The following is an 11,508-nucleotide window of genomic DNA, read 5'->3' as shown; positions in this document are numbered from 1 at the left end:
CACAATTACAGCTTTCCCAAAGATTATCATTAGTTTCAGAGGAGGAGAGGAAGGGGGGTCGTAGTCTCGGGTGCGCAATAAAGGAGGCGTGACGAGATGGTTGACTTGCGGGCCCACCTCATTACGCACATTACGCAGATAATTGCTGTTTTTGGCAAACCTCTAATTATTCAACAGGGCTATCGTCAGTGGAAGATAACTGAACCGAGATCGATTGACTGTGTCGCAATGATTCAGTTCATTTTTGATCTCCAGTTGAGAGGGGTCACTAAAGTTTAATTTGAAACCCATATGAAGGCATCCATGAGGGGAAACGTAGTGTAACTGCGGGATGTTATCATAAGGAATCTGGATCCCCATTGGAATATTAAAGGAATCTTATGGACGATGAGATAGGATAAGTTCAGTCGCTACTGCCCACAGCAGACCAGCTGCAATCTCACAGCCCCTAAAAAAAGACTACACTGACTTTCTGCCTGTGTGATGTTTCCAGCTTTTTACGCACACTAGGACCCAGAGGCAACCTCGTACCGGCCAGTGTGGGTGAGTGCGCGGGGGGTGGGGGGCGCTGAGGAGGGGGGAGACTCCACCAAATGTCATCCTCAACATCTTCAATAGGAAGAAACACAAAACTAGAAATCTCCACACGTGACAGCGGCACGGCGCTATATGAGGAAAAAGGCAGCAAGCATCAGGACCAGTTGGGAGTCAGTTACCGCTCAACCTCAGCAGCGCGCAAAACGCAGACTCACTCACCGGCTCGTTTTCCACTTTAAAGAAAGCAACACATGTGTGTTTGTTACTGCCGCGCGGCAGGACGCGGACGGGACAGGCTCGATTGAGGAGACGCAGGTAAACGGAATCTAAGCTTTTACTGAGAGGAGGAAAGGAAATCCCCCCCTTCACCGCGACCACCTTTTTCCTCCTCCTCGGACCTCTGTTCTGTTCTGGAGACGCAAGTTTCTCACACAAAGAGGGATGCTGCATGTTCCCGAGCCGCACTTGCACTCAGAGGGAACCTAAAAGTGGACCGGAGCGGAATTACACTCCATCTGGTGCAAGGTATACACCGACACGTTATTTCACGGAGCGTCCTGGCGACTATTACCACGGTTGCGCTTATTTTTGGAAGGGGCGTTTGAGTAGTACGCATTGCCTGTACATCTGTGACTGTTCCAGTACATTAACACACAGAAGAGCTATTCATTTTTTTGTTTTAATTCCCCTCGTGTCACCCTCAGGCATCATTGTTTAGGAAGGTGTTGATTTCATTACACTGTTATCACAGTAACCTCATTTCTCATTCTCCCCGCAGCGCACCAAAACGGACACTTTAAGTGACTGGAGGATCATCGCGCTTCATAAAATGATCCCTATCGGCGACGTGATAACATGTCGCATCTCGTCTGATGTTCGACACATTTGAGGATCGACTAAAGAAACTGGAGGAAGACATTGCAAAGTCAGAAAATTCATCCCGAGCCCTGCCGGCACCTTTTTACTGGAGTCCGAACAACAGATCGCCGTCCAGATGCAGTTTCGACTCTTCTCATTTGCCCTGATCGTATTGAACTGTATGGAGTACAGCAACTGTCAGGCGCCGTCGCACCGCTGGAGGAGAAACAAAAGAGGTAACGCGGGGTTGTAGCCCACAGAACTTAGAGTAACACCCGGGGAGCGACTTTAACAGATGGTTTAAGAGGTTGTGAGGGTCACGGGAGGCAACGGTCCTAAACAAGGTTACTCACGCATTCTCTTAAAGTCCGTCTCCCTCTCACTGGTGTGTAGGCTATACATCGTATGTAGGTTCCCACAGAGCACAGCGTGCACAGAGCACGCGAGAAGTCAGAAAGAAACGATGCGAAGTGTCGATAACCACCTCTGTTTCATTTTTTAAAAAGCACAGGTGAGAGCCGCCGATCCGACAAAGGTTGCAATTCAGCAATCTTACAGAAATTCACGCTGAGAGAAAGTTGTAATCTAAGCCACAGTTCAGTTCTTGCAGCATCTGATGTAACTTATTAACCTCTTGAAAGAAGATTTTCAATATTATGTAACGATTTCAGAGCTGGTAGCTAATGCGTAAAATGTGCGCAAAATTGGCCACGCGTGTGGCTGCCCAAAATTAATGTTAAAGCATGTTGCGTCAGTGGATTGGCTAATCGTATTTAAACCACGCTGTCAGACGGGCTATTAACGCTACTTCCCGACGCTGTGGCCCCAACAAAGGGCTCCCTATATTATTTACATGTGAAACTGCTAAAAAGCTGCTGGTGCGGATCGGTCTATAGAGAGCCGGCGGCTTATAGAAGGGGAGGGGGTCATATTGTGGGAGTTATTTAATGAATAGATACGGAATCCCCTTCCCCTGACTTATGAATTGCACATCTCCACTCCAGCCCCCTAAGCTGGTTTTAATTGATCTCATAACCACTTTGAACAGTTGGTAGGAAACCCGCATAACAATCGCTCAGCGGAGGCGCAGGAGTTGAAGAGGGGATCAGCCCCTTTGTAAATACTGCTCCATACTCTGAATGAATGGGGAGACAGTGGGATTAGGAAAGTGGCCTCCGCCGAGCCCTCCTCAGAAACTGTGACATAACACGTTGCCAAGATCTTCAGGTTGACCACGAGAGGAGACTTGGTCAGAATGGCGCGCGGGGACCATGTAGCGGACTTTTGGCCAGCGCTAAACTGTCCGCGAAGCGTGATAGCACAGTAGAAAAAGTCACTTTATGTCAGGGGAGAGGGGGTCTTGTAAATTGTAAAGCAATCACAGATCTAATCATATGCGCTGCGTGCCATGGGGAACCTCCACACTCTGCAAGCCCTCCACTGCCCATCTGCAAATAATCAGGCAATCACTGCGGGGTACTGGCACACACACGTTTTTCAGCTGCTCTCTGTGTTTCTTTTTCTGACGACTGTGTGATCTGAGATAGTATATAGGAGATAGAATGTATTTTTCTTATTACGGACAGTCTTATTTTGCAACCACTTAAATCCTGGAGGGTGTTTTGGATGGTCAAGCAGCAAAGCCAGTCTTAACATTTGTCTGTGGTTGCTCCTCTTTATCTGTGTGGTGTTTGTGAGGAAAGAGGGGAAAGGAGAAGGAGAGAGGGCGAGAGGGGGGAGATGATGGGGTGGGCTAACCAGTGAGGATGAGATCAAGAGGTTAACTTCCACATTTGACCCCAAGAAAAAGCTTTAGGCTGAGCACTATAGGCTACTGATTGTTACCGCCAGCTCTCAGAACGGATGTTACACTTGTCAAACTAATCCCATGCAAACATGTACAGGTTTTACAGTATTGCTGAAAGTGTGTGTGTGTGTGTGTGTGTGTGATTCAGGGAAACAGCACTTTGGGCCAAAAGTGCCATTCTAGCAGGCGGTGGCAGCCGGCCAAGTTTTCGGTATTTGCTTCCTTCCTTTATTTATCACGGTTATATTGAAAGAAGCATGTGTAAGAGATCATTGTCCAATAGGCCCAGAAATGCTTGAATATTTTTCTAGCCCTCAAGGTTCCTGTGACAGCTTTATACACAGCCTTTCTGGCATGCACGGAGAGCTATCCAAACCGTTCAGGAGTGTTGAGACCCAGACACGTTCGAAAACTCAATTTGGCCACACTCCGCTCCCCAGGCGCAACTGTTTTAGGCGTAACAAAACACATAATTTAACAAATGTCCTTTTCAGTTTTGAAAATGAGAAAGTTTCACCATTAATATTCTGTGCGCATGTAGCCACATGACCAAGTGAAGTGTAAGGGATTGAGATGCCATTATAATTAGGGGATGTCAAGGAGAAACACAGCCATTGCATATGACTAGTGCCTGCTGAAATGTATGAGTAGAGTCAAGATTGGGATCTTTTTGTGGTTTCTGGAATGATCTTGTCTTGCTCACTCACTGCACGGCATGACCCAACCTCCCATTTGGCTGCGGTAACTGTACATATACATTTTTTTCATGTAAAACAGATGACAAAACATATTAAATTTACACCTCCTTACCCCCTGTCCTGCCCAATAGAAGCAGGGAAATGATGCCAACGAGCCTTCTATGATATCATAGCTAGACACAAGGGTATTACTTTTCATTTTTATTCTCTGGCTAATGATGCCACCTGCTGACTACATAAAATCAGACTGGAGTACCAATGCTGCCTGAAGGAACAGAGACACAGAGGGGCCCTAAGACGTTTAAACAGGTAATGAATAGGTAACAGCAAGTCAAGAGTGGTGAAAAGTTGCCATGTGATACTGTTAACCCTTCTGCATCAACCCAGCAATCCCAGATTTGAATTCCCAGCAGGCCGCAGCAAGTTTCAGATCACATGTGTGTAATCTGTTACTTTCACAGCGTTCCCAGATGTTTTGAAGGACAGAAGTGATTAGATGAAGCCAATGCAGCCTAGCAGGGCGGAGGGGGTGAGGTCAGAGATGCATGACATTTTGTACCGCTGATGGCAGTCAGCAACAAGGGTGTGTGTGGTGTGTTTGTGATGCCAAAATATACAGAAAATAGTCATTTACTTGTGGCTAGATGTACTCTTTTTTTTACTACAAAGAATCCTATAAAGAGTGTGTGGAAACTTGATACTCTCAGGTATGATACTCTTGTGAACTGACTTTGTGGTCTTAGTTTGTTGATCAGCAGAAAAGAAGATGATGTGGAAATTATTTTTAAAGTCAAATGCCGCTTTGGCTGAATAAATGTAAAAATGATAGCAATCTTTGGATGCAGATAAGCAATTCAAACACCCCTTCTAAGCTCTAGGAAATCAGGCCTCAGTGTGCTGAAAGCTCACACAAACTCCCAGGTTTGTGGGTGTAAGTGTTAATGTTGGAACCCTGTGCTTCAGAGCAATATAATACCTTGATTAAGTGCCTAACGGGGAGAAGGAAGGCTCCAAGAGGCTGCTTTTAAACCAGCCTTGCCACTCTTGCCTTTGGAAAAAGTGAAAAAGCCCTGCAGATGGCACATCTGTGAACAAGGCTTTCTCACACGATGCTGCTCTAATCCAGGTGATGTGAGCCTAGCTTCCTGACATTTCTTATATCATAAAACAGAAGGAGTGTGTGTATTTTGTTCATTACAAGCACTAGATTGATCGCTTAAGGGAAATGCTGAAAAGTGATCTGAGATCTGACAGCGTGGAGTAGCAGCAGCAGCAGCCCTCCCTCCCTCCCATCGTCCTCGAAGGTTTTTGGTTGAGGAGTGGTGGGGGCTTTTTAAGGGATGAGAAAGGCGCATTTAAGCAGATCAGCTGGAAACGGCTGAATGTGAACAGCATCACCTGAGAGGGATTACAGCGAGCTGAGTCTTGACCTGAGCCGGAGCTCTGGCGTCAAGGAACAGAGCTCTGTCTTTTCTCTCCCAGGCCCCATCAGCCAGGCCTCCATAAGTGTAAATCTGTGTGTGTGCTCATTGGTGTGTGGTGTGTGTGTGTGTGTGAGAGAGAGAGTAACAGAGTACAGGGCGATACATGGACACCCTGCAGGTGCATGTTCCTGATGCTCTAACTGAGACACCAAGTCCAGAACAGCGTATACACCCCTGACTCCTCAACCAATCGCATCCACAGTCTGTCTTGGGGATTGTCATGGCCACTAAGGACAATGATTCACTTATGCGCAGTATTGATAAATCACATTAGTCTGACCCAGCCTCCGAACTCTGTCGAAAGACTAGCTCCTTGTTTGACCTACTAACCCATGCATGTCGATCCTGGCCTGTAGCGCAGCTCCTGCTCCGAGTCACAGCGGTATCAGATGAAGCCGGTGAAAGGCTCCTCAGTGCGCTCATGCCATGCTACACTGCCGAAAACCCCAGCAGAGGAAAAAACATGCAGTGACATGAATTTTCTACTGGATAGAGAGAGGCACAGAGAAAGATTCTTTCAGGCGCCACGTGACAAAGTGGGGATGATCTGTTTCACTTTGCCTTTGTTTTCCCACAGAAAACAAAATGAAAAATGAATTTAAGCCTAATGAATTTAAATCAGCGCAGCGGTCCTGAATGCGGTGTTTGTGCGTAAGGAACGGAGTGAGGCAGGAAGGTGGGATGGGGGCTTCATATTCATCCATCAGCTCTTTGGGTGTTGCTCCCTTTAAGTGCGGGATCCATTTCACATGGGTAACAAAGCTTGTTTTGTAACACTTCTGCACACTTCCATTTATCACATCACAGCGGAAAAACATTCATTGTGAGCAGATTTGACCCCTCCTTTTCCTTTTTTGATTTTTTTTTCAAGGGGGGGAATACACGAGGGGATCTTCTCTTTCACCCTCAATCATTGTCATCAGAGGATCCCATATGCTGGCAAAGCTAAATGCCAAACAGATGGTTTTATTTCAAGCTACATTTTACCACACTGTAAAAGTTCATTTTTTCGGAAATGTGAAATAAAATGAACTTATTATATAAAATCTTATAATACACTCCATATTTCCTCATGCTGATCGGAAACTCCCGAGCAGCAGACAAAAACTGCAGTGTCCCTCCAGAGCGCGGAGGCGATTTTGTAACCCTCACCTATGCCCGTTCCCTCAGTTGCGCACTCCCCTGCAGCAATTACACCTTAATACGTTTCCTTATAAAGCTACTAAATATGACCAGCCAATTTGGTCTGATTCTCTCAAGTTTATTAGGCTGTAAAAAGTCTAATGTGGGAATCATTTCTAAGTGCCACACATAAAACAACAACACAAAAGGAGCATTTTTTGAAAAAATGACTCATACAAGGGCTTCACAGGTAGGAGAGCTGCCCAGAGCCGGAGATGGAGCCCCTCAGGCTTACACTGAAATGCACTTCCAGACTACTTACCTCTCACATTACTAATACACACCTCTCAGAATTCAGTGAAGAGCTGTTTAGAGGTAATGACGTGGACACAATAGGCATCCATTGTGTTTTTTCCCCAATGAATAGTTAAAAATGACCAATTTCCCCTTTGCTGTTTACAAAACGACTAAATCACACTTGAAGTTAAACTTGAACATTTTGGGAAATGCACATGCTTGCTTTTTATTAAGAGTTAAATGAGAAGATTGGTACCACTCGAGTGTCTGTGCAGTAAATATGCAGCTGGAGCCAGAGGCTGGTAAGCTTAGCTTATCATGAAGACTGAAGGCAGGGGCAGACAGCTCGGCTGGCTCTGTGTGTAGTTCACTAAATCTAAAGCTCGCTAATTAACCGTTATATTTTCTTCGTTTAATGCTCACGGAAACTGTAGTGTCTAGAGCAGTGGCCGGTGGACACTCCAACAAGTTTCTGGTCCCGGCCAAGAAATAGTCCAACACACAACCCCTCATAAAACTGTGAACTGCTTTTTTTTTTTTGTATGGATTAAAAAAGTTGCTTGTTCGTGAGCTTTAGAGGTGTTTGATGCAGGATTTTGTTTCTCTTTGGACAAAGCCATGCTAGCTGTTTCCCCGTTTCCAGTTTTTATGTTAAGTTAACCACTATTTACCATATAGATGTGTAGTATTATTGATCTTCTCATCAAATTCTCGGCAAGAAAGTAAATAAGCGTTTTACCTGTAAACTGGTTTTAGCTGCGCAGCTTGCTGGCTAAGCCTAATTGACTGATCATACATTTGATTTCCCACCTACCTGAAATGTGTGGGAAAGCTGTGCAGTTTTAAGGATCTAAGATTCTTTGGGAGGGTGTTCTAATGTTTCCAGAAAACGCCACCCTCTGTATCTGCTCTTGTTTACCATGTCAGTGTGTTCCTCTGTGTGCGTGCCGACCAGTACCTACTTTGCATCGATCTGCAAGGCCTGGAAATCTGAAACTAAAGGAGGCCCCTTGAGAAAATACAGTGTGCGCAGAAACAAACACACATTCGGACTGTAGTTTGGCACTAAAGGCTGTTTGCATCAGTGCCTGCTCCAATGGCTACTGCTCGAACGACAGCGAGGCATGGGGCTCTGATCGCTACCCCCGTGCCCACCCCTTAACACTCGACAGATGGACAAGACTCCTTTTTTTCCTCCTCTCCCTGCTTTTATGGGACCTCTAATTATGCTTACACGCCACATCAAAATAAAGCTCAGCATGCAATGCCTTTGGTATGGAGAGGAAGTGAGCTGGTCAGATGCAATAAAGAGTCTCTCCGCGGAGCTCGCCTGTAATTTGGTCCAAGTATGGATGTGGAGAGGTAAAGGTAAAGGTGCAGCTGCCCCCACCGTCGCCTACTGCCTGCATGTGGAGCCAGCAAATCTGTGGCGTTGATATGCTTCAGTACACGAGTTCTCGATAAAATAAGGACCTGAGCTTTTCTCACATTTTCCTGGTAATATGATATTGAAGTAGTGTGAAAGATTATACCAACGCAGTTTAAAAGACATGCAAATACGTGACAAGATATTTCAGCACCACCCTTGGCGTATCTGTGCCAGGGGCTGGTTTTGGAGGTTGGGGTTACTCTTGGTAATCGGGCGCCCTCAGAATAAATGAAGTCTTGCCTTTGGAATTGGGCTTGGACTAGTTGGGACAAGAGCTTTGAATGCTACAGTGTGCGAGGCTCACTCTGGATTTTTTGTTTTCTTGGGCAGAGAGCTGTGCCGGGTCTGGCTTGTGCTTCTATCTCCTCACTCTTAGCCTTGCGGTGTGAGGAGGGTAAGGCCTCATGGCTGCCTGCGGAGTGCAGAAGCACCCGGTGTGTTTTTAATCAGGAACAAGGCTGGGAGTCATTACTGGGCCTCGATGTTGAGCTCATTGTCTCTCTGACTCCCTCTGTGGCGAGAGGGGAAGACAGAGAGGGCAACGTAGCGTGCAAGTCAGATGTAAAAAGGTCTTGGAGGGTCAAGATTTATGTGGCCAGAATAGACGGAGCGACGAGGAGGAACGTGATGGGAAAGGAAGATGCGCAGAGCGGTGGAGGAGTGATCGACTGAGACCTGCATCTGTCTGTCATCGGAGCAAAGCAATAAGATCATGCAATCGATCATGTAATGGCAGCTACAGACAAACGTAGCTCCAGCATTCATTCTGTTAGCTGTGTTCTGGTCCACCGACTCCTGAGGGAAACATGAGGCACTTTAGCTGCTAACACTAACTGCTCCTGGCTAGTAACACCTGCTAACTGCTAACTTTGTGTTTTGGTGCGGAGCAGGTAGCAATGGGTTTAGCTTAGCTTTTTGGTTAAAAAAAGAACACGCTTTGTTTACAAATGGTAGTAATTTGAGTCGTACGTAAGACTCAACCAAAAACAATACAATTTCTGGCTGTAAATCCAAAACAGTGAGCTAAAAGCAGCTAAAAGCACAGTAGAGCCAAGAGGAACTGCAAAGTTGAGTGATAATTGTCTGTAGGTTTCAAATTAGGAAAGCTGTCTGCATACAGCCAGACTGAATGACGTCGTTGCTAATGCCTCTCAATATTAGCCCTTTGTGGGCGGATACGACATCTTGTCAATCCAATTACAGTTCACGGATTGAGTCCATGGTTGTTACGGTTGGGTTGCATGAAATCAAATACAGATGGGTGACAAATTTAAGGAGAAACCTGAATAAATGAGTGAAGAATCAACAAAGTAAATTACAGGCTTTGCACTTCATGACCCTACCAAGACACTTCATATTCCCAGAATTTGTTAGCCATATGTAGGATGATGGAGGAGCTTTTGTCTTAGTCAATCCTGCACATTGGATGATGCTTTCTGCTCACCTGTCACTGCATGCAAATGAGTTGTAACATGCTCTCCTAAGCCAAGATGTTTCTCCACCGCTGAGCCCAACATCCACTAGAATGGGTCCAGCCCTGTTCGCTGTAATACAGTGCATGTCTGACCCAGTTGTCGTGTGGTTGTGGTCTCTGTTGTTGTTTGTCTTGTGCTGACTTAAGCCCGTGTACGTTTTTGTGCTTCGCTCTGGCTGCATGCCACGCAGGCTTGGGACACAGATCCACACACACACACTGAGAGAGTGGAAGTCTAATTTTGGGGGAAATCGTAAGCTGTGTTATGATTTTAACGCAGCACATTTTTATGTTGCGCTTTGTCAAAGAGGACATCAATTGTGGTGACTGTTTTTAACTTTTCTTTCTCCATCAGGGTTTCTCACTAATCTTGTTTTAGGGTCCAGACAATGAAACAAGGCTGTGGTAGAGACAAACGCTAGACAGAAAAGTATAAAGATTTAAAAGAAAAAGAAGGCCATTAACATTTCTCAGATTCCTTCACTCTTTTTCCATCTCTAGTTATGCACTTGTATTACATCTTGGCTGACTTCTCCTTAACTGGATATTATTTTATTTGGACTGGAGCCAGGTCTCAGGAGCAGGGCCTTAGCTGTGTAAACAGCTGTCACCAGCAGGAGTCATAACTAATAGTTATCTGGAGACAAGGGTCACATGTAGTTTACATGTTTACCAGCTAATGGCTTTAGAGATGGTACTGCCTTGGTTCAGTAACGGGCAGTAGTGAAGTGTAATGGACAGTGTGTGGCTGGTTATCATCTTGAGCCTGAGGGCACACATGCATATGCATATGAGTAGCGACAACACTATATTCTTGAAAAGATCACATATAACTTAAAAAGGTTAAGGGTTATTTTTGGAGAATAAGAGACATCTAAGACCTTTTTTTCTGACTGTTATGAGAAGACAGCTCCTGTGGTTGAGTTATTGCACAGCTCTTTGGCACATTCGGCGCTATGGAACATTGTTGTAAGAGCAGCCAATCCATGACAACCCAATTTGCTGCTCGTTTGTAGCTGTAAACACTGCGGCGTGTAGGCACAAGACAGGTACGGCTACATCACATCGGTTGCTTCCATGTAATAATACGCGACCTCATGCCACCCAGAGATTTTGGATGCAAGTCTCGGTTTCTTCATCCAAAAGTTTCTTTTATCGCAACATCTAACACCTTTAGATTCTTGCTCACCTGCATACCAAAACTCACGTTTTTCTGCGGCGGCAGATTACATTTCTGCCCAGAAGCACATACAGTACTTTTGCTGAAAGGAAATTATCTTTCCACCCCAGTCGTTTTCATTTTGCTTTATGTGCTCCATTTTGGCCGGTGGAGTCCACTCATCCTTCATACTTTATGAAAGCGTGTATTCCAAGTCTCTCTCTCAAAGGGCACTGCAGAAAATAAATGTGTACTCTTGAGGGCTGAGTGTGGCCTTTTAAAGCCAACACAAGCCGGTTCCTGTTAAGAAGCCCCGGCAGTGCCAGCCATTCAGGTGCAGTTTTGTGGTGGTGTGAGGACATGAGGCCAGATGTGACCCAGACACCTGCTGGAGCAGAGGGTGGCTGCTCTCATCTGGATACAGTACACACGTTTAAAGAAACTGTATATTACAGGCCTGTGAAACACCTCAGATGAACTTCTCTCTAAAGACTTTGTGTGTATGTGTATGTGTGCAAGCGCCTGTACTTTGAGGATAACCCTTAAGTAATTGATCAAGACTTGAACAAGACTGGAACAATATATTAAGTGTTGGCAGCCTCGGTAGAAAAACACCAGCATTATTCTAATATTCAACCCACAA

General features: G+C 45.4%; 1 protein-coding gene across 1 annotated transcript in view; it reads left to right on the top strand.

The window, feature by feature from the left end:
- Positions 1 to 718: 718 nt before the first annotated feature.
- The window catches only part of rspo2 (R-spondin 2), a 54,599-nt gene continuing 43,809 nt past the window's right edge, over positions 719 to 11,508 (top strand). The window contains exons 1-2 of the mRNA XM_041943133.1: positions 719 to 1,062; positions 1,316 to 1,631. Of these exons, the coding sequence (XP_041799067.1) occupies positions 1,532 to 1,631 (100 nt within the window). The 5' untranslated portion in view covers positions 719 to 1,062; positions 1,316 to 1,531. The remainder of the gene's footprint in view (positions 1,063 to 1,315; positions 1,632 to 11,508) is intronic.

This window comes from Chelmon rostratus, chromosome 8 (genome assembly GCF_017976325.1).
Source record: "Chelmon rostratus isolate fCheRos1 chromosome 8, fCheRos1.pri, whole genome shotgun sequence".
Classification (NCBI taxonomy): domain Eukaryota; kingdom Metazoa; phylum Chordata; class Actinopteri; order Chaetodontiformes; family Chaetodontidae; genus Chelmon; species Chelmon rostratus.
Note: the sequence above shows the minus strand (reverse complement) of the source record. Positions and strands in the feature narration are given on the sequence as shown.